Here is a 23,470-nt window from a genome sequence, read left to right on the forward strand (position 1 = left end):
ACCACATAGAGACACCCTGCCTTGGAAAAAGAAAAGAGAAAAAAAAGAAAAAGAAAGAAAAGAAAAATGAAGGAATTGCTGGACCACTGACACCCGCCAGCTTCCAATCACAGCCATGTCTACTGGGCCCGTAGTCCACAGCAGTTAACCTAACCACACCTTCTCAATAACACAGCAGCATCAAATGTTTCATCAGTCAGGCCTGAGACACAGCCCAGTGATCACAGCCGCAGGAGAGATGAGGCAGAGATTCAAACACAAAACTAGGCTGGGCTCTAGAGCGCAAGGTCAGTCTAGACATCTTACTGAGACTCTAAAAGGAAAAATAAAAGGAGGGGGGATAAATTTCAGTGGAAGAGGATTTTTAAAATATTTATTTTATGTGTACAGTTGCTTTGCCTGCATGTGTGTCTGTGCACCATGTATGAGAATTGCCCTCAGCATCCAAAGAGTGCATTGGATTCTGCTAGAACAGGTGGGTGCTGGGATTCGAACCCAGGTTCTCTGGAAGAACAGCTGTGGTCTTAACCGTTGAGCTAGCTCAACATCGTTTGGAAGAATATTTAACAAACTTGTATAATGCCCTAGGTTCAACTCCAGCACCAAAACAAAACAAAACAAAAACCAAGTTTTGTGGACCCAACCCTGAATGGCTGACAAGGGAAACAGGAGCGAGCAAGGGGGACAGGGAACCATGATTACTCAGACAGAAACAAACTTTGAACTATTACTGGCTGACTTTGGTGCCAGGAAGAGAAAGTTTCATTTACATGGGAGCAGCACTCAGGGGTGAGCGTGGGGAGTGGCTCCACCAGCCCAAGCCTCATCTAAAAACTAGAACTAACTAGTTCCTTAGGTTCAGCAAGGAGGTGCTTATTGCCCTCAAATTAAGGCGACAAGATACCTACTGAATTCTTGCTCTCCTTCTTCCATATTTTAAACAGTGGGGAGAACATGCGACCCAGACATGGTTCCCCAGAAAACCAGGGAGCAGGAAGGCATTATAGTGTTCAGTTGAGACTGTTGAGGACCCTACAGGGGCACACTAGGTACAAAGTTCATTTGAAATTTTCTATATTATTTGAGGCCAGCCTGGTCTACAGAATGAGTTCTGGAACAGCTAGGGCTACACAGAAAAACCATGCCTCAAAACAAAACAAAACAAATCAAAAAAACTACACCAAAAAAAGAAAATTTATATATTAAGACAAACAAACAAAAGGAAAAAAAAACAAAACAAAATGCTTAAAGAATAAAATTAGTTTTTTGTGTGTCTTGCCACGTAGCCCAGACTGACCTCAAACTTGCTGAGATACTCTTGACTCAACGTTAGTGTTGGGGTTACAATTGTGAGCCACAATGCTTGCCTTTAAAATAATCTTTAGAAAAGCCAGGTGGTGGTGGCGCATGCCTTTAATCCCAACACTTGAGAGGCAGAGGCAGGTGGATTTCTGCGAGTTCAAGGCCAGCCTGATCTACAAGAGCTAGTTCCAGGACAGGCTCCAAAGCTACAGAGAAATCCTGTCTTGGGGGGAAAAAAAAAAACAAACTTTGGTTTGGTAAGATGGCTCCATGGGAAAAGGAGTCTGCCACCAAGTTTAATGACCCCAATTGGATTCCAGGAACCCACTCTGTGGAAGAAGAGAACTAGCCTCAGCTAGCTGTCATCTGACCTCCCTCCTGTCAGGATACATATGTACCCCCATACACAGGCATACAAAATTAATAAATAAAAATGTTAAAGCCAGCCAGTGATGGCGCACACCTTTAATCCCAGCACTTGAGAGGCAGAGGCAGACAGATCTCTGTGAGTTCGAGGCCAGTCGGTCTACAAAATAAGTTTCAGGACAGCCAGGGATAACCAGAGAAATACAGTCTAAATGGAAATTAAACTTTCTTTTTTAATTTAAAGAAGGAGAGGCACCAGGGCCGATTCAGTAGAGAGCTTACCTAGTATGTGAGAGGCCTGGGTTTGTTCTCAGGACTAAATAAATCAATCAGACCATTTCTGAGTACCGCAGGACCCCTGACTCTGATCTCGGGTGAGCCAGTTACCCACAGGAGGCTCAATCTGCCTGATCTCGGATTGTTACAATGGGATCACCTATGTGAAGAGGAGCCAAAAGTAGACTCACTGCGGTGTGGCAGGGCATGTGACAAGCAGCCTCCCTGGGCTTTGCTCATCCTCTAGGTCAAGGCTTTGATCACATACCATCATCCCAAGCAAGGACTAAGCAAGATGAGAGCCAAGGTGGGCGTAGATGGTGGCCATCTCTGCTTAATGTGAGCCTCCCAGGATCTCCTCGATGGCTGGGTGGAGACTGTGGGACACCCGCAGTGACCTGCTGGTTTTCCTATCACAGGGTGACCCAACAGGAGGACAAGTTCATGCGTCTCCCAAACTAGAAACTGTTAATCCTCACTACTTCCAGCTGAAAAGGAAGCAGTATTGCCTAGTTTAACACCTTAACACATTATAAAGTTTCCTGTGGCCAGGCGGTGGTGGCACACACCTTTAATCCCAGCACTCTGGAGGCAGGGGCAGGCGGATCTCTATGAGTTCGAGGCCAGCCTGGCCTACAAGAGCTAGTTCCAGGACAGGCTCCAAAGCTACAGAGATAGCCTGTCTCAGAAAATAAATAAATAAAATAAAATAAAATAAAAAAGTGTCCTAATGTAACTCCCTTAGCTTCTGGGCATGAGTGCTCTGACCCACAGAGAAGAAACTGCTTTTCAAAACAATTTTTATGCCTGTGTGTGTGTTTGTGTTGTGTGTAGTGGGAGTACAAGTGTGTGCCAAAGCACGTGGAGGGTGGGTGAGAGGGAAAAGTTGCCCAGACTGGCTCACGTGGGACAAAGGGCACATGGGGAAGCGACATCTCTGTATCACCTACTCACTTCTACTGGGAATCTCAAACTGTCCTAATAAAGCCTATTTTTTATGTTGTCTAGGAATATATATGAACATACACGCAAAATAATAACATATATGCATGTTACATATAGTTATACATATAATATATACATATTAGTGTATATACTGTGTGTGTGTACATGTTTGCCAAAATGCAGGAAAGTATTGTGATTAGGTTGATTTGAATTTTCACAATCAAATGTTAAACCAAAATGGGGGAAAGGATTCACTCACTCATTTAATAAATACTTATTAAGCTCCCACATCAAGCCAGGTCTTGTTCCCAGGGTCTCGCATACACCGCACAAGCTCTCTACCTTTGGACCGCATCTGTAGCCTCTTGTATTTTTTATTTAGAGACAGAATTTTACTGAGTTGCCCCGAAAGTATTTCGAAGCATCTGACACTGATACCTCATTTCCAAGATAGGGTCTCATTAGGTATCTCTGGCTGGCCTGGAACTCAGAGATCCATCTGCCTCTGCTTCCCGAGTGCTCCGATTAAGTAAAAGTCCGGAGCGACCATGCTCAGCTCATGTTGCTGCCTCATAAAAAGCTTATGCCACCATCAACATTAGTGGCGGCACTTCCGTATACGTGATGTGCCTGGCACTATCTTAAAAACCCAGCTAGAAAAAAAAAAGCACATGATCTATGCAGGTAGCTTCTTAGTGTGCTGGCCAGCGTGCTTTTCGGGTTTCTCCTTCATTTACACTTGGCTAATTCATTCCTCGCGAGATACTGAGCGAAGATTAAAGATGGCAGACAGGATACCAGGAGACAGCAAAACCTGGTCCTGTCACTGAGCCAGCTGCAAACTCAGACGGAGTAAAGATGAAAGCTAAATTTTCCAATGATTTTTTTCATATTTCATGCTAACGAGAAAGCTTTAAGAAAAAAAATAGGTGAGCTGATGGCTCAGTAACCTGTCATTGTCTTCCAATAATCAGGAACAATAACAAAAAGTCACCCTAATGACCCTAATGTAACAAACACTTGTCCTTTCACCAGTGACCACAGTGGCAACAAGTTGGAGCAGGGAAGATGGCTCAACATGTCACCACAAAGATCACAATCCCTAGTACCCACATAAAAAATAGCCTGGCCGGGTAGTAATAGCACACGCCTTTAATCCCAGCACTTGGGAGGCAGAGACAGGTGGATCTATGTGAGTTTGAGGCCAGCCTGGTCTACAGAGCTAGTTCCAGGACAATCAGGGCTACACACACACACACACACACACACACAAAAAAAAAAAAAAAAAAAAAAAAAAAAAAAAAAAAAAAAAAAAAAAAAAAAAAAAAAACAACAACACTGTTTTGGGGGGAAAAAAAAGCCAAAACCAAAAACCCACCACCTCCAACAACAACAACAACAAAAAAAAATACACACACAAAACAAAAACAAAAAGACAAACAAAAAAGCCTGATGTCAGGGCTGGAGGGATATCTCAGTGGTCAACAGCAGTGGCTGCTCTTCCAGAAGACCTGGCTTTAGTTGCCAGCATCCAGGCAGCAGCTCACAGCCACCTGTAACCACAGTTTCTGGAGATCCGCTGTCCCTCTTCTGGCAGCTGTGGGAAGTGCATGCAAGTGGTGCACAGACATACATGCAGGCAAAACATCCTAAAACAACAAACACACCCTGGCATGGTAGTGAATGCTTGTACTCTTGTACTCCTAGTGTGTGGGACCTCTGGCCTCCAGAACACACACACACACACACACACACACACACACACACGCCCCAATCTCAACAAAGTAGCTCAGGGTCTCATCACATATGCTAGGCAATCACTGCATTAATGCACTACACCCCAGCTCTGTGCTGATGATACCGATGTATTCATAGATATAGAATGTCCCAGGCTAGAGGTAAAACCTGTACTGCAGTACTGTCGGGGAGGTAAGTGCTGTCCTTCATCTTGTACAATGAGACTCGCACAGAGTATTGGGGTTTTGCACTGAGCAGTTGTTCAATGTTGTAGAGTTACAGAAATGATTTTTATAAGCCTACTACTGGAAGATTTTTGATTTGTAATTAATTCAGTTTCCTTTTTCTTTGTCACACTGGGGATAAACCTAGGGTTTCACACATGCTATCCAAGCAACCTATCATTGTGCTAAAGTTTTAGCTTTAATCTAATCATTTTAAAACTGTCATTTAAACCGGGCAGTGGTGGTACACGCCTTTAATCCCAGCACTCAGGAGGTAGAGGCAGGCGGATCTCTGTGAGTTCGAGGTCAGCCTGGTCTACAGACTGAGATCCAGGACATCCATGGCTACACAGAGAAAACCTGTCTTGAAAATCTCCCCCAAAGAAAAGAAAAGAAACAAACCTGCCTTTTTAAGGAGGCAGAGAAAAGAGAATCTCTGTGAGTTTGAGGCCATTTGTCTACATAGTGAGCTCCATGTCAGCCAGGGCTACACAGTTAGACCCTGTCTCACACAAAACAAAACAAAATAAAATAAAGCAAAACCAAAAATAAAATTTAAAACTGGCATTTATTCTTTGGCATTTATTCAGGGCTCCATGTGTGCTATGCAAGCTCTGAGCTATGTCTGCTCCCCTTTCTGTGTTCTAAGATTATTGACATAAACTGCACTCTAAGATGCCCAGGCAGGCCTTGAACTTTCTGTCCTCCCATCTCAGCCTCCCACTAGCTGGGATTCCGGACCTGAACTAGCAGGCCTGGCTTTATTACACTCCTTTAATATGAAAATACAAGGCCTAATGTTCAACTACATGAATCTAACAGTTATAAACTATGAGCTTTGCATTAATTTTTATAATTTCCGGACATTGTACAGCTTCTCACAGCTCACCTAGACGGCGACTGCTTTCTGCAACAAAGAGGTTTCTAGAAGAAAAGTGTTTCACTCTTTGGCAAAGCAGGATGTGGCTTAAGAGTGGGCTTTTCCTGTATTTTCAAATGAGCATTTGAAGCCAGAAGATTTTCACTAAAGTCCCAAGACTGTATAAAATCTGTTGAGATCAGTGAAGGTCTATGAGAGTGGCAGCTACCAATCACTCACGGCCACCCAAACCGTACTACTCCGTCTAGAAGCATCATTCTGCCAAGTGAGGCTTTAGCACCCCATCATTATCTCATTACACATGAGCAAGGTCCCAAAGCCACCATGTAAGGAAAGCCCTTAATCAGGGCCGCAGCCTGGCTGCCAGGCGCAGTGTACACCGCCAAGCTCTGGCCACTGGACCCACAGATGGCTGCTTCAGCCCTGATCCCCTCCATTCCTCTGGGCTGGCTTTCTTTCTGTCTTTTTCTTTCTTTTCTTTTTTCCTTGAAAACTGCTACAAAATAATAATAATAATAATAATTAATAATAATAATTTAGGGGCTGGAGAGGAGGCTCAGCCCTTACCAGCACTGACTGCTCTTCCAGAGGTCCTGAGTTTGATTCCCAAAAACCACATGGTGGCTCACAGCCATCTATAGTGGGATCTGATGACCTCTTCTGGCATACACGCAGACAGCATACTCAAATACATAAAATGATTAAATAAATAATAAAAAAAGAAAATTGCTAAAATGAAAAGTTAACTGATAGTGGACATGTTGGCCTTAAAATGCAGATTTTGCACCCAGTTTTCTTAGTGGGTGTCATATATGCTAACCCATTCCCTCCATTAAACTATAAGCTATCTGAAGGCAAACACCTCCACTCAGCATGCCGTAAAAACAAAACAGAAAAAAAAACTAAAACCACCTTCTTCATTGCCACATACTTCATATATAATATGGCTGTCCAATTTGTTATTGACCATACGTAAACGCGTAAATTTACCAAGTAAAATAAACCCAAACATTTCATATCTCTTGCCATTAATATTTTTTCCCCATTTCCCAAGCACTCTTTTTTTTCTCTCTACCTATGGAACTGGGTCCAACGCCCAGAACCTCATGCATGCCAGGCAAGTATTTTACCAGAATCACATACTCAGTATGGCTTTTTGCTTTGCTTTTTCAGACAAGGTCACGCCATGCAGACCCAGCTGATCTAGGGATTCACTGTGTATTCCAGGCTGGATGTAAACTCAAAACAATCCTCCTGCCTCAGCCTCTCCAGTGTAGGGACTACAGTGCGAGCCGCCAGGGCTGCTCCTGTCTTTGACTTCCTGTCTTTCACTCTCAAAAGATAGGCAGGCAGGGCAGCCACAATCCGGTTCTGGCCCCAGCCACCTGCCCTCTAGATCACCTGCTAGGACACTCACCAGCACAGCTAGGAAATGTCTACCCCCCCAAACCACTCAGAATCATGTATGTTCTTCATTCCTAACCCCATCCTGCTTTATGAATAAGTGACTTCTGATGTGCCCCCACCCCAGATAACACATGCCCAGACTTCTACCAGCTGACCATGACTTTTGAGGTGCCCCCACCCCATAACAACAACAACAAAACCCACAAAGCAAAACTGAAGGAAGCGAAAATAAGAAAAGAACACCCAAAGGCCTACAGTTTTGCCTAACCTAGGCTGGTACAAGTGCTTCAAACTATGTGCTAATTTAATTCTTTCAAAATGGGTATTTGCACACATCAGTCACCTGACATTTTGACAGCAGGATGAATGGGAATTCCTTTGACAGGAGATGTTTATAAAATGAGTTCTCCTGATTTAAGAGCCAGTGCTCCCAGGATTCTAGTATTAACAGAATACTTTAGTTAAGAAATGGTTATGTAAAAACAATTGAAGCAAAAGAAAAAATTAAGGAAGATGTGCTGCATTCCTAATTGCTGTAACCTTGTTTTATTTTGACATGACATTTCTTGGCCTCATCTTGGACCGCAACACCACCCCACACTTTCTCCTCCACACCCTTCACAAATGGAATTCAGAAAGGTAGAGCGGGCACTTTGGAATCCATCACTGAGAATGACTGGTCTTGGGCATATTTCGGCGCAATAACCGCGGTTTCGTCCCCACCTACATCCAGACCACTGCACTGCCAGCCTATGCCCTGCCTTTCCCCGGTGCTCCAGTCCAGGGGAAGGCAGGACAACAGGCCCTGTCCCTCGGCCAACAGCCACTCTTTCCCGGAGATGGCCTGAGGGTTGCCCGGGCGTCCTCTGACCGCCCTCGGGTGGGACCATTTCCAGACACCAAGCTGCTCGCTAACTCACATGTACCCCAAAACGAAGGGTCCTACGAGGCCAACCCCTCTTGAAACCGTTTCCTCTGGGCAGCAGGACAGAAACAGGTCCCCACCGGCCCTTCGTGGTATCCTTATGATCTCCCCTACCGCCGTCCTCCTGCGGACTAAACGCCGCAGCCCCCCTCATATTGGGGATCTGAGCTGTACCCAAAGAATTACAAGTGCGCCCCAACAGCCCTGGGGCTAAAGTCCTCACTTCCTGAGAGAAGACCTCATCCCTCGCTCGCAGCACCCTAAAACTCAAGACCAGAAACCAGGAGCCTGCCAGGCCGCCCCGCCCCCGGTAGCAGCGCGGGATCCGCCCGCACCCGGGAGCATAGATCTGTCCCAGAGCTCCGTCTAGGGGCGCGCGCAATTACGCAGTCCGGTACAGCGCGGGCCCCACGCCCCCGGGGATCGCCCGCGGGTGGCCGCTCCGGGCGCCGGGACCCAGCCCTGCACCGGCTCCAGGCCGCCGGGGCCACCCGATCCGCGTTCCTACCTCGCTGGGCAACAACGCACGCAGAGGCCCCTCGCCGCGCCTCCCGCCCAGGCCGCCCGCGGCCCGGCCCCTCACTCACCCAGAGCTCGGTGCCCCAGCTCATGATGCAGGGACCGGGAAAGGGCCCCCGACCCCCTTCGCCGGCGATCGCTGAGCCCCTCCGGACACTGCGAATGCGGGAAGCCCGCCGCCCGCCGTTTCCTCCGGCCCGCGCCTCCTCTAGCCCTGCTCTACACCTCTCGTCTCTCCGCGCGGAGCAAAATGGCCCGAGGAAGCAGCAACAGCGACCGCCGCAGCGCGCCCGCCCCGCACCGGAGCCGAGGGGCGGGGTGGGGCGGGACGAAAGGCGGGGCGGGGAGGGGCCGGACTGACAGCTCGAGCGGACCGTCCCGCCCCCAGACTCCCTTTGGCCCGGTTGCCCGGGGGTCCGGAAGGACGCGAGGCCTTCGGGACCTCTCCGTGTCGTCGGTTTTCCGCAGCTAGTGCGCCCTACGCTTTCGGGACCCGCGGTCACTGCTTGCAGACTGGCCCGTTCGTGATCACGACGCGGCATCGCGATCTGCCCTCCACCCACCGCTCTGAGCACAGCTTTGCGTTTCTGAACTTTCGCCCAGCGGCCACTGGCGCCCACCTTAGAGGCTCCCAGAGCAGTTTCTCCCACCATCCAGTCACCGTGGATGCTAACGAGCCGGTCAGCGTGCTTGGGAGTGGGGCCTTGAACCGTGACGTCGTGCGTTGTGTACACTGGGACGTTGAGGCAAATAGAGACCGAGCAGGTCCAGGAAACCAGGGAAGGAACTCGAGGATGAGCACCCAAAGAATATAATCTGTAGAACAAGCTCTTTCCTACTTGTTCAGCCAGGAATCTCAGTAATGAAATCCTCTTACCCCGCTGACGGACCGCAGAATCTCTAGGGCCCACTGAGAACTTGGAGGGTTCAAATCCAGTCTCCAAGCTGGTGATCTTGGACGGATTTCACCTCTAGTAGGAGAGCCCCAGCTGCCAAAGGGAGGCAGTGTTTGCCAGTTGCCCGCGGCCTAGTGGTGTGAACCAAGGTGAATTGGCCAGTGGGTAGCTGGTGCAGAATTAGGACCATTAACTCTTCCAAAACTCAACAGAATGTCATTTCTCACTAGCTATGGGGAATCTGGGGGTTTTCAACTATTTCCTCAGAATCCCTCAGACTGTCCCCACATTCTTTCTTTGAATGCTACTGCTGAGACCTTTTCTCCAGGGCCATGACCTCCAGAACAGGTCCCTGTTTCTCCACTCCCTGCTCTCTTCAACCTGTTGGAAGATTATCCTTGAAGGGTGAATCTCAGCCCAGTGTGTGGACTGCAAGCCCACACTTGTAGTCTCAGCACTTCTGAGGCAGAGGCAGGAAGAGGTCAACCTGAGCCACTTAGTAAGAAGTACCAAGCAGGCTGACCTGGACTTCAAAGTGAAACCTTGACAAAAATAAATAAATAAATAGACAATAGACTGCTAGATAACAATGGTGTGGTGGGAGGCTAGGCAGGTGGAGTTAAAGGTCTGGGTTACACAGTGAGTTCCAGGCCAAGGCTACATAGTGAGACTCCGTTTAAAAAAAAACAAAAAAAAAATCAAACACTAAATAATAATACTTTGTTTAAAAAGTAAAAGGAAGGAAAGAAAAAAGGAAGGAGGGGTAGAGCGCAGAACATTGCCTCAAACCTCAAGACCTCCTACTTCCTTTGTGGGGTAGTTACATTGAAACCATCAAAACTGTTTGGGGCTCTTTTGTCAGTTACAAGCCCCTCCCCCATCCTTGTGTCTCTAAATATTTTGTCCCCACATTTTCCAAGTCTGAGCTGGATATGCTAGGGTCAGGATGGCCAGCTAGGGTGAGTTAGAGGACTTCAAAATGTAAGCAATGTTAATTAACTAGACCGCAGGGTTGTTTTGTTGTTGTGTTTCGGTTTTTGATGTGTACCGGTGTTTTGTCTGCGTGTATATCAGTGTAGCACATTCATGTCTGCTGCCCTTGGAGGCCAGAGAGGGTGCTGGATCCCCTAGAACTAAACTACAGATAGGTTGTGAGCCATCATGTGGGTGCTGAGAATCAAACCAGTGCTCTGAGCCACACTGCACTATCTTCCCAGGCCCAGGACACAGGTGCTATCTACTCAAAGTTGGAAATGGCCGGTTACTTAGCAAGACCATGCCTGCGTCATCATCGTCGTCACCTGTGCCTCTGCTTGTTTGTTGTTTCCTTCTTAGTCCACAAAATGATCTAATCTTGACTTCAGAAAACTAGAATGACCACTTGCAAAAAATAGTGTAGCCGGGGGTAGAACAACCTGTGCCCTACAGAGAAAGAAGCAGAAGAAGCAGAAGGAACTGCAGAAGAGAGAGATACCTAAACTCTTAGGAAACCCTTGAAAGCCACAGGAGGTTCAGGAGCCAAGTTAACTGGGCCCATTTAGCGCCTCTCACTGGGTTTTTGGTTTTGTTTTTTTAAGTCTGCAGGGCAACTGGAAAATGTTTACAATCAAAAGCTTCAGAAAATGGAAGAGAAATGTGGTATTGACCTTTTAGCAGGGGTGTTCTCGCCCTATGCAAATGCTCACCCAGCTGCACACCTGCTCCAGCCTGACTCACAAAGCTGTGGTCTGTGCCTTCGAATGATCTGATGGCATGGAAGGGGTAACCCTAAAGGGAGGCATCTGACGAACACAGCACAGACCCAGCCTGCATAAGCTCTTGGGCTGATTGGTCCGCTGTTCTTTTCTTCCTTCCTTCCTTCCTTTCTTTTCTTTTTCTTTTTTTTTCTTTTTTTTTTTTTTTTTTGAGACAGGGTTTCTTTGTAGGTTTGGAGCCTGTCCTGGAACTAGCTCTGTAGACCAGGCTGGCCTTGAACTCAGAGATCCACCTGTCTCTGCCTCCTGAGTGCTAGGATTAAAGGCACATGCCACCCCTGTCGAGCAGTTTGCTTTCTTTATAAAGCTTTTATATTTCTATATGTACTTAGTATGTGTGTGGGGGAGTGCACATACAGCACACACGCAGTAGTCAGAGAACAACTTGTGTTTTCTCCTTCACCATGTGGTTCCTAGGAATTGACTTTAGGTCATCAGGCTTGGTGGCAAGTGCCTTTACTGACTGAGCCATCTTCTGAGCCCTTATTTTCTGAGACAAGGTTTTAGTCTGTAGCCCAGGCTGGCCCACAACTTTGGTGGGTGTTCCTCTTGCTTCCGTAGGTACTTCTGAGTAGTCTGAGGCAAATCTATCAGGGATTTGGACAGTGCTAACCCTGAGTGGAATTATAATGAACATCTCATTTGGGGTTTATAGGTAGGTACCTCTTCAGTGGCAGACAGGGTTTTATAATTAATTGTTGGGGATCCCAGAGTTCAGTCCTTACTAGGCATGTGACCTCTGGCACCTACACCGTCTGAGCTTCAGTTTCCTCATTCACAAAAAGGGGGCTTCACAAACTCCCAGGAGGCTGAAACGTTGGGCAAACACACTTTACTGCGGTTCAGATATGCAGAGCCCAGGGCGGGCAGCTCAGAGCTTCCCTTCTCCAAACCTCAGTTTCCTCTCTTACAATGGAACAATGACCTCATGGCTTCTTCAATACTAAAAGAAAATATCTGCAAAGTGTTGAGCAAAGAGGGCACAAGTACCAGCTTCCTTTCCTTTTCCTGTGTGCCACAGCAAGGAAGCAATACCTTACAAACCGCTGCTAGAGCTAGACCCTTGGCTAGAACGGCAGGGCAAGACGACTGGTTGTCTACCACTAGTTTCCTAATGACGCCCGTCAATGGTTTCTATCTGAGCATAGCTTAAAATTTTCCATAGCTTTACTTACAATGGAGTTAAGTCTCAATAAACTCCTTTTCTATTTTGTGCAATCCTGGCTGTCCTGGAACTCACTCTGTAGACCAGGCTGGTCTTGAACTCACAGAGATCTGCCTGCCTCTGCCTCTTGAGTGCTGGGAGGGGTGTGCCATCAAACCTGGTTTACTGTTTGATTTTTAAGACAGGGTCCCACGTAGTCTAGGCAGACTTAACACTCACTATGCAGCCAAGGCTGGCTTTGAAATGACCTGAGTACAAAACAAAGCATTTAGTATTCCAGGAAACCCACAACTGTTGGTTGAGTCATGGTAAATTGAGAACTGGCTATACATTCTTGGGACCCCAGAAGCAGCCAAGCGGAAGAACTAGGAACAGGATAAAAGCAGGAACTTTCTAGTGAGTGTAATCTTAAAACTGCAACTAGATTTTAATACCAACGACGGAGTTCTCTGAAGGTCTGTAAAGACGGTATAAACATGAAACATGGGCTGCCTGGAGCTGGGCAGATTATATACAGTGTCCCTAGGCTGAAAAATGATTCTCAAGTTCATTTCCATCACACCTTCAGCCCACGGAAGGTGTGTTGGGGCCACTGGACTGATGTTTTCCCAGTTGCCAAAAAGATGTTCTCAAAGTTTTCTTCTGTGTCTCGGGAGATGCCTGAAATTCTCCACCACAATCTGGAAGACATGGCCAATGGATGTTACCAGGTCCTGAGAAGCCTCTGGTTCCTTACAGTGTTAGCTTTGGGGTCTGAAAGAACTCTTCTGAAAAGACAAACAGAACTGTTGGACAGCTCAGAAGGTAAACGAGCTGCCAAAATCCTGCTGACTTGAGTTCTATCCTGGTGACTCATGGTGGGAAGAGAAGACTTTAGAGTATCATCCTCTGACCTCCACATATTCTCTATGGCACGTGTCCCTCCCCAATGCACACATAAATAAATGTAATAAAAGCTTTGGTAAAAGGAAGAACAAACAGCAGTTATGTCTTATTTTCTCCAACTGTCCGAGCCCAGGCTACGTATTATCAATAGCACTGTATTCAAACTACAAGCTTGAATTCAAACACGAATTTCCTACCAGTGGCAACTTTGAATTGATCCTGCAGACTCTAAGGGCTCATGATTAAGAGAGCGAGGCTCAATGCTAGGGTTAAGGAACTCTGCCCTTCTTGACCTCAGGCTTTTCCAGTAGGTGCCTTGGTTTAATGCCCCCTGGAAGGCGCTGCCAGGGAGAAGCAGGCATAACTTGTTTTGTTACTCAACAAGATGTGCTGGTCACAGCATCCTGGTTACACAAATGACCTTTTCCGGAAAGCAGGAAGTTATGTGTTATACCTTTCTGGGACCCAGCATTGGAAGAACATTCCGCACTGACTCCTGGTAACAGGTTTTCTAAGACTTTGTAAGGGGTCTTCCATGCTCCTTTCTCTGGATTTCAAAATAACCATTGAGTTCACAGGTTTCCCAAACACACAAAGACAGACATTCCCACAAACCACTAAGCAGATTGGACTGGTGTGGCCTTGTAGAAGTTTTGTCATAATTCCCAGGCTCAAAAATAAAGAAATCCTAAAGACTTTAAAGTTTGGCAAAAGTGTCACCACCAGGAGACAGAATTCTTCTTTGGAATAGATACTTTGTGGGGCTGGAGAGATGGCTCAGTGGTTAAGAGCACTGCCTGCTCTTCCAAAGGTCCTGAGTTCAATTCCCAGCAACCACATGGTGGCTCACAACCATCTGTAATGAGGTCCAGTGCCCTCTTCTGGCCTTCAGGCATACACACAGACAGAATATTGTACACATAATAAATAAATAAATAAATAAATAAATAAATAAATAAATAAAGGAATAGATACTTTGTCACACTAAGAGGAACTGAAGGTACCTGGACATTCTGTTTTCAGATTAGTCAGACTGAAAGACAGACCTTCTAAAAAGTGGTATTGAACTTTATTATTCATTGGTCTTTATTATTTTTACTTACGTGTGTACATGCGTATATATGTGTGTGAGGTGCCATGGAGGCCAGAGGAAGAAATTGAATCCTTTGGAGCAGGACTAACAGGTGGTTGTGAGCTTCCTGATATAGGTGCTAGGAACTGAACTTGGGTCCTCTGGACAAAAAGTAAGCGCTCTTAACCACCAACCACCAACTCCATCTTATTATTATTATTGTGAGACAGGGTCTCACAATGTAGCTCTGACTGTCCAGGAATTCACTATATAGACCAGGCTGGCCTTGAACATACAAAGATCTACCTACCTTTGCCTCTGCCTCCCAAGTGCTAGGATTAAAGGCATGCGCCACCACCGCCCGGCCATGCATGGCTTTTATTATTATTATTATTATTATTATATTTATGTACGTGTTTGTATGTGTACCAGGTGCCCACAGAGGCCAGAAGAGGGCACCGGATTCCTTGGAACTGGGATTATAGGTGACTGTCAGTCACCATATCGGTGCTAGGAACAAACTCCAGTCCTCTAGAAGATCAGTAAGTGCTTTTTTGGAGGGGAGTGGGTCTCTCTGTAGCTTTGGAGCCTGTCCTGGAACTAGCTCTTGTAGACCAGGCTGGTCTCAGACTCAGAGAGAACCACCTGTCTCTGCCTCCTGAGTGCTGGGATTAAAGTCGTGCGCCACCACCTCCCGGCCAGTAAGTACTCTTAAGTGCTGAGTATCTCTCTAGTCCAGATTATTATTATCATCAATTAGGCACTGAACTTTAAAAAGTAAAAAATAGGATGGGACTATAAACCAGTGGAGGAGGGCTTGTCCAGCATGTATGAAGTCTCAGTACTACAACATCAGAAAGGAAAAACTCACTGAAAAATTCATCTGTTTAACATTTTTCTTAAGTAAAAATCACTTAAGTAGGGGCTGGAGAAATGGCTCAATTAAGAGCACAGACTGCCCATCCATACGACCCAGTTTCGGTTCTCAGCAGCCACACAGTGGCCAACAACCATCTGTAACTCCAGCTTCAGAGGATCTGATGCTCTCTTTTGGCCTCTGTAGGCTCCTGCATGCATATGGCATGTACACACATACATTCAGGCATACATGCATACACATAAACATTTACATTTTTTCCCTTAACCGTCTTTAGCCTTTCTTCTTGCTCCCCAAAACAAAGTATCAGATTTCTCACATTTTTATTCTCTTTTTCAGGATGTTTTAAGTGTCCTGGTGTGGAGAACTGAATCCAAGATCACATTCATGCACATGCTGGGCTGCTAAGCTCCATCCCCAACAGCTGACTTTTATCTCAGACTTCCTGTCCTGGAGGCAAAGCTACGTTACCATGCCAGCTTGCTACTACCTTTTTTAAAAACACAAAATCACAAAAATCAGAAAGCTGAGGCTGGAGGGGCAGCTCAGCCAATTGACATGCGCACTACTCTTGTGGAGGATCTAAATTGGGTTCCCAGCACCCATATCATACGGCTCACTTCCACCTTCCAGCTCCAGGGGTTCTGAAACCCTCTTTTGACCTCCAGGAAACCTGTGTTCACAACACACACATACACAAAGTAAGAATAGAATAATAACATTTTTTTAAAAAAAAATTACAAAGCTGTTCATAATATCTGTCAAGAAGCCCAGATTCACTTCTATTGCAATTGAAGTTTCAGTCCTGGTTTTATGGATGCCCTGCTAAAACTACTCAAAAGGCTGTGTGACCTTTGGAAAGTCACGTAACATTCCCTGGAACTGTTCATACCTGGGAAAGAAAGCAGACAGACCTGAGTTCCCTACGGAGCCGTCCAGTCTAACACAGCATGCAATGGTCTTTCTCTACAGCAGGCAGGACAGAGGATTTGCTGTGGGCTTTGTGAGTAGGGTGGATATGAGCGTGCTGGCGGGTCATTTCTGCAGAAACAGACTGCCTCTGAGTTAGTTCACCCAATCAAACCCCATCTGAAAAAAGAAAATATGCACCTTGACAGAATTGCCTGATTTTAGATGACATAACATACATATAGATCACATAAATTCACTCAGAAAACAATTTTCCACCTCTCTGCAAAGAGCTGCAAAAGATTAATTCTAGAGTTTCCTGCTCTAGGTTCCATTATCTGAAAAGGGGTCAGATGAAAATCCTGTTCAAGCATGGAAGATTGCATATTCAAAAGAGATGGCCCAAGACCCAAGGGAAGAGGACAGTCACCAACCAGTATTTATTGCCTTTCCCTCCCCGAAACTTACAGGTATTCTAAGATAAACTACACCTCTGTGTCTCCACCTACGTGCTCTACTTTTGCCTTTGAAGAGGGTGTGACTGAGCTTGCACTGGTTTTTAGTCAAGGGAAGGATTGGATTTGTCAGTTCTGAAGATTGTACACACGGGGAACCGAGCCCCTTCTCACTTTCAGTTCTGAAGATTGTACATGGGGAACCGAGCCCCTCCTCACTGTCAGTTCTGAAGATTGTACATGGGGAACCGAGCCCCTTCTCACTTTCAGTTCTAAAGATTGTACACGGGGAACCGAGCCCCTCCTCACTGTCAGTTCTATACATCTATATTTTCCCAAGTGATTTGTGATTTTTTTTAATTTCTTCCTTCCTTTTTTCTTTTTTTCTTTCTTTCCTTTTTTTTGAACTAGCTCTTGTAGACCAGGCTGGCCTCGAACTCACAAGAGATCTACCTGCCTCTGCTTCCCGAGTGCTGGGATTAAAGGAGTGTGCCACCATGGCCCAGCATCCAAATGAATTTTTAAGTTGACTGTTCTGCATCACGTTGGACTGGAGAGAAGGCTCAGCAGGATCTGACACAATCTTCTGGCACCTTCTACCCTCAGGTACCTGCATATGGTACACACACATATAAAAATGAGCAAACAAAAATGATATATTTCATTCCTACTTCTGTCATAGGTGTCAACACACCTATACATTGATGGCTGCCTGGTAGACGGATTCCTAGTCTTTTTTATTATAGCCTGTTTTGTTTAAATAATTAGCACACACACAGACACACCACATGAGCATACATTACTTGTGTGTCCAGTTAAAAACAAGGACCTAAAGCCAGGCAGTGGTGTACACGTCTTTAATCCCAGCACTAGGGAGGCAGAGGGAGGTGGGTCTCTGTGAGTTCGAGGGCAGCCTGGTCTATAAAGCAAGTTCCAGGACATCAAGAGCAGATGTTTTGAAAAGCTGGGGGTGGGGGAGTGTTTAAAAAGTAAACACGCTTGACAATCAGCACTTTTAATATACTTGTTTCCCGTAACTCCTTGATAAACAATGCTATCAGGGACCTCCTACCGAGTCCTCAAGTGCCAAGGACCAGAAGCAAGGTTTCCACAGGGACGAAAATAGAAGACATTACAGCTCAGACTCTAGTGGTGGCATGAAATCACATGAGCAAAATGATCATCAGTGAAAAATTTCCATGTGATCCCCGGCTCAGCCTGAACCAAATGACCATTCTCAGAGCTTAGGTATAGCAGGGGAGAAGTATGACACCTACTTCTTATCTGATTAGATTGTCCCAAAGATTAAATGCCATCTAAAAAAAAAAAAAAGCCTAGATGATTGCTTCATATATACTCAATAAATCCTGTTAGCAACTATTTCGCTTGCGGTTTGTGGTAAAGGGCTTAGGATAATAATAAATCAAGCTGTCTAAGACAAGCCAGCAATTTCTAAGTTATTACCACTGACGACACGCTTGTCCACAGCCAGGGAGTGTGTGGCAGCCACTGAGGGTTCCAGCCTTTGGTCCAGGTCCCTCACTCCCCAAGCCCGGCGAGGCAGAAAGGATGCCCGGGTTGGTCTTGCCCCACCATGGTTGTCATGGCAAACGCTTCAGGGTCCTCAGAGGGGCTTCACCGAAAGTCCGCACTGAGGAAGCCAAATGAAAGGTCCCGAGAAGGCCCGCTCAAATCCCTGCGTGACCAAAGAGCTGTATTTTGGAGTAAAATGATCTCAAGGACCTCAGAGGTGGTGGCCGCACCCCCTTCCGGGAGCACTTCCGGGACGCCGCACTTTGACCCGGAAGTGGGTGGGAGAGGAAGTAGCTGGTGATGCTGGAACAAACATGGCAGTCCCGGTGCCCGTCAGCTGCTCGGGCCCCTACTGTCTACGACTGCTATCACTGCTGGCGTTCCTGGAGCTGCTGGTCGACCCCGGCTTGGGCCGCGTCCACCACCTGGCGCTCAAAGTAAGGCCTGGCGGACTGGGGACAGAGACAGAGGGTGGAGATCGGGGCGCGACAGCTGCTCCGGGGTGAACCAACTTCGGCCCTGCGGGTTCTCTAAGTTTGGTTCCCGAGCTAGGGGTCTGCGTGGTCCTATCGCGACGGACTACGCGGTGTGGTTGCCTCGGGTAGTCTGGTCCCTGCAGCTTTGAGGTCTTGGGGAAGAGGCCTAGTGACTGTCTAAAGCCCCAAAGACCTGAGAGGCCGCTCCTGCGATCCCTGCTGCCTTCCCTGGAATCCACGCCGGTGGTACCCTCCTTTCCCTGCTCACCCTTACACACAACTTTAATCCCAATTTCTCTTGTCCGCCATCTCCGCCCTGTACCTGGCGCTTTGAAGGTGTGCGGAATCTTTTTCCCTGCTTGCTTTAGGGTGCTCGATTGACTGACCAAGGCGAGGATCCCTAAGAGTAATTCAAATCTCGCTGGAAATATATGCCTTGATTTCAAAAAGAAAGAAAGAAAGAAAGAACGAAGGAAGGAAGGAAGGAAGGAAGGAAGGAAGGAAGGAAGAAAGGAAGGAAGGAGGAACAACCCTCAGGATCCAGACTCAGCATTTAAAGTGCTTCTAAGAGTGGGTCTTTTTCTTTCTGTCTCTATGGCCATTGTCTAAGGGATAGACCTGGAATGAAAACTAGGAACCTTTATGGTAACCCACAGTTTAAAGTTCTCTAAGGCTTACACAGAGTTGTCAGCAGGTTAGCCTATCTGGGGGACAGAAGATGACATCGTTATGAGTCAAAGCCTTGTACGTTTTCCTAATAGTGTTCCAAGAAGTTTGTGAACCTGGACACAGCTGTCTTGTAAAACACCTTGCGTTAGTCGTGAAGCATCAGTCTTGTGAACGTAGAGTTTGAAGAACACAGAGTCTGGAATTGAAACCTGGCCAGACCCATACAAGCACACTTGCAGTGTCGGCTTTTGTTCGTAGATACAAATGGTCTGGAGGAAGGTGACTCTTAACCACAGGTCAGGCTTGGCTCCTTTTGAGACCCCACTGAGAGCTGTAGGAGTTCTGCCAAGAGAAGAGCTTGTTGACAGCCACACCACTTTCTTGGCCTTCCCGTGGCCTCTGGTTCTGGTGCATCTTATCAGTAGTTCCCAACCGGAGCTAAGAACTCCTAACTTGTAAATTCTCCCATTTTGAAGTTTACAGATTGTTTTTACTGAGTACTCAATGGAGCCGAGATGGTAAAGCTTAGGAATTAGAAAGAAAACTTGCAACAGAACACACTAGGACCATGTCTCCTGGTTCCCTGTCCAACATTTCTAGTATTAAAATGCCGGTTGCCTGGTATCATCAGGTAAACACTGGCAGAATTTATATCGGCCAGCCTTAGAGGCCATTATATACCAACCTGATATCCTGCCTTAGTGGTAGAAGCAAACCTGGAGTAGTTCTGCAGTCGATTTCTCTCTTGTGCCAACTTAGTGTAGCACTGTGATTGATTCTCTCCTGTGCCAAGTGACTTAATGGTTCTCTCTTGTAACATCATCCCTAAACTTATTCTATAGTTGGTACTAGACTCTTTTCTTAGTCTTAATTTATTGTCTAAGTAGATGGCATTTCCCCAGAGAAGGCCTATCTAAAAGGCTCAAGATGGTCTTGCTCTGCTTGAGGTTGGGAAGCATAGACTTGATCAGGTTAGAAACCCAGACTTGGAAGAACTTAATCACCAAATATCTGGAATATCAATTGATTTTTTAAAAGATTCGTTTTATTTTTCTATATGTGTGTCTGTGTGTATGTGCATGTGCAAGCAGGAGTAATAGGCAGTTGCAAGCTGCCCCACGTGGGTGCTAGGAATCAAACTTGGGTCCCCTGCAAGGGCCATGCATTCTTTTAACTGCTGAGCCATTTCTATGGCATTGATGCCTATAAAACTTTTTAGCACCAACAATTTTGAGTGCACCAGAGTAGGTACAGTTATATTATGAACTCCCATGTACCTTCCCACTTGCGCAAATGTCACTTCTCTCTTCTCAACTTTTTATAGTTTTCTAAATTAGAAAAGAATCTCTTCATTTTTAATTTGCTCTCGGTATTTACCATCTCTCATCTCTCATTTGTCTTCTTGGTCTTCTCACAGCCCTTTCTTTTGACCTTTCTGTATATTCCTTATTCTTCTTTCTTGAGACAGGGTTTCTCTGAATAGCCCTGGCTGTCCTGGAATTTGCTCTGTAGACCAGGCTGGCCTTAAACTCACAGATCCAACCTCCTGCCTCTGCCTCCAAGTGCCAGGATTAAAGGCAAGCGCCATTATGCCTTACTTTTAAAAATCAACTTTTTTGAGGTATAATTTCTGTACATAATAGTCACATGTTTAATTGTTAGGTCCCTGTGATTACTCATTATTTACTATGATTGTCACTACTGCCCAGCTATAAGACATTTCTGTTGCTTTTCACAGCTCGCTCTCTCTCTCTCTCTCTCTCTCTCTCTCTCTCTCTCTCTCTCTCTCTCTCTCTTTCTCACATAAATCATTAGTGTTTATTTCCTGGAACCTAGGTATCACTCTCTTGGTATAAAGGGCAAAGAATTTTTGTTTGTTTGTTTGTTTGTTTGTTTTTGTTTTTCGAGACAGGGTTTCTCTGTAGCTTTGGAGCCTGTCTTGGAACTTAGCCCTTATAGACCAGGTTGGTCTCGAGCTCACAGAGATCAGCCTGCCTCTGGCTCCCGAGTGCTGGGATTAAAGGCATGTGCCACCACTGCCCAGCAAGGGCAAAGAATTTTAAGGTAGTTTTGAGTCAAATCCTTTTTCTACAACTGGATCTGTGAGGCTCCATGGGGGACTTAGAACTGCATGGATCATCATAACTAAACTTAAAACAGCTTTTAGTGCCAGGTGGTGGTGGCACACACTTTTAATCCCAGCACTCGGGAGGCAGAGGCAGGCGGATCTCTGTGAGTTTGAGGCCAGCCTGGTCTAGAAGAGCTAGTTCCAGGACAGGCTCCAAAGCCATAGAGAAACCCTGTCTCAAAAAACCAAAAACAACAACAACAAAAAACAAACAAACCAACAAAAACAGCTTTTAAAACAAACCAAAACCAGATAAAGTGATTGTCAGCTCCCCCTTCTCTGCTGAAAAAGTTATGTTCTAAAAAAATGTAAAAGAGACTTTAAAAGACTAAGAAGATTTTTTGACCTAGGCAACTGGCCAGAAGGATGAATGATGCGGGGACAGTCCCTGTCTGTGTGAGGCTGCTCACCTGAGGGCAGGACCTGGCTCAACCCCCCTAGCTGACAGTTAAACTAACAGCCTGAGGTGATGGTGTATCTGGATACCATGGGGAGGTGGAAGGAGAGTGGAGTCTGTGGGTGTGGGAGAGGACTTTGCTGGAGTACTGGCCACAGAGGCCTCCAGGAGGCTCTCAGCCTGGCTGGCTTGGGATATGGGCTCAGAGAAGACACTGCTGGGTTGTACCAAGGAGGGGACTTCCTAGCCTCTAGGACCAAGGCCAGACTGAGTTGAGGTGTTGAAATCACTGCTCTCAGGCTGGCTGCTGGCTTCCTTATCTGGGGTACTTCCCGATGCCTGTCCTTCCCTCTTGGGTCCCAGCTCGCCTATGTCTCCAGCTAGCTTCTGCCCGCTCCTGGTCTGAGTCACCCTGGATGTCAGGGACTTCATCCTGATGGCCTATCGGTCACCCGAGATGAAGTCCGAGTAGGAGGACTCAACCTCCATCATGCCTGTTGTATTGATCCTCAGGCCTAGTTTAATTTTTTTTTCTGCTTGCATCTCTTCAGATTTTTCACTCTTGATTAATCAGTGTGGAAGTCTGCTGCCACATCTCTTTTGCCGACTTACAAATCCCCTGCACTCCATGCCCAGTCAGCAACACTTCTACTCTGTGTTTTCCTAGATTGTCCTTTACCAGGTACTCCATGAAAAATGGAGTCACACAACAGGGCTGCTTTTGTCCCTGGCTTCTTAGACTTTTTAGATTCATCCATGTTGTGCCATGGCTCAGTTTATCTTCTGTGTATTCATACTGTGTGTGTATGTGTGCACTGAGATGTTTGTGTAGAAGTCAGAGGGCAGACTTGGGTGTCCTTGCCTCCCATCTTGTATGAGGCAGGGATTTATTCACTATTGTATCTGTCAGCTTAGTTTGCAAGTTTCTGGGGATTCTCCTGTCTCTGCCTCTCATAGACCCAAGCATGAGTGCTACCACACACCTGCCTTTAGGTGGGTCCATGGGATCTGGGTTAAGGTCCTTGTGCTTATATGGCTAGCATTTTTATCCACTGAGCCGTCTCCCGAATCCAATCAGTAATTTGATGTTATTTATTATTACACCGCTCCACTCTGGGCCTGTACAACTGGTGTCTCTTTTCCTCCCTCCATCTTCCCAGTGCTGGATTACAGGCGTGTGCCCCATGCCCATCTCTGTGTGAAGAACAGTCCTGCTACCGTCATTCACATGCAAGTCTGTGTCAATGCCTGTCCTTGTTTCTCTGGGTGACACCCAGGACTGGAGTGGAATTGCCAGGCTATCCTATATGGTAGGGTTTGGTTTAATTTTTAAGAAAGTACCACACTACCTGTGTGTGGTGGCACACACCTTTAATCTCAGCACTCAGGAGACAGAGGCAGGCAGATCTCTGTGAGTTCGAGGCCAGCCTGGTCTACAGAGTGGGTTCCCGGACAGCCAGGACTGTTATAGAGAAACCCTGTCTCGGAAAACAAAAGACAAAAAACAAAGGAAGAAGAAGAAAATAAAGCACTACATTCAACTTTCCAAGGTAGCTAGCTTGTTTTACATCCTGCCAGCAATGAATGAGGGTTCCCCTTTCCCCACAGTTGGCAGCATTTGTCATTGTCATTCCTTATTTAGAGCAAATCAAAAGTATCTTGTTACCCATCTG

At 46.3% G+C, this 23,470-nt stretch overlaps 3 protein-coding genes across 14 annotated transcripts in view; 1 reads left to right on the forward strand and 2 right to left on the reverse strand.

Annotated features, from left to right (window-relative positions):
* The window catches only part of Fnbp1 (formin binding protein 1), a 115,990-nt gene extending 107,104 nt beyond the window's left edge, over window positions 1-8,886 (reverse strand). For all 12 annotated transcript variants that reach the window (XM_038335813.2, XM_038335822.1, XM_038335821.1 and 9 more), the window contains exon 1: window positions 8,650-8,886. In XM_038335813.2, the coding sequence (XP_038191741.1) occupies window positions 8,650-8,673 (24 nt within the window). In that variant the 5' untranslated portion in view covers window positions 8,674-8,886. The remainder of the gene's footprint in view (window positions 1-8,649) is intronic.
* A 9,531-nt stretch (window positions 8,887-18,417) lies between these two features.
* The window catches only part of Gpr107 (G protein-coupled receptor 107), a 65,568-nt gene continuing 60,515 nt past the window's right edge, over window positions 18,418-23,470 (forward strand). Inside the window, exon 1 of the mRNA XM_038336413.2 lies at window positions 18,418-18,564. Within this exon, the coding sequence (XP_038192341.1) occupies window positions 18,442-18,564 (123 nt within the window). The 5' untranslated portion in view covers window positions 18,418-18,441. The remainder of the gene's footprint in view (window positions 18,565-23,470) is intronic.
* Window positions 22,041-22,289, reverse strand: LOC119818745 (cAMP-dependent protein kinase inhibitor gamma-like). Its single transcript, XM_038336510.1, is given in 3 exon segments — window positions 22,041-22,194; window positions 22,196-22,241; window positions 22,244-22,289. Coding segments are annotated over 3 exon segments (246 nt in total).

The sequence above is a fragment of the Arvicola amphibius genome, chromosome 7 (assembly GCF_903992535.2).
Source record: "Arvicola amphibius chromosome 7, mArvAmp1.2, whole genome shotgun sequence".
In the NCBI taxonomy this organism is placed as follows: Eukaryota; Metazoa; Chordata; class Mammalia; order Rodentia; family Cricetidae; genus Arvicola; species Arvicola amphibius.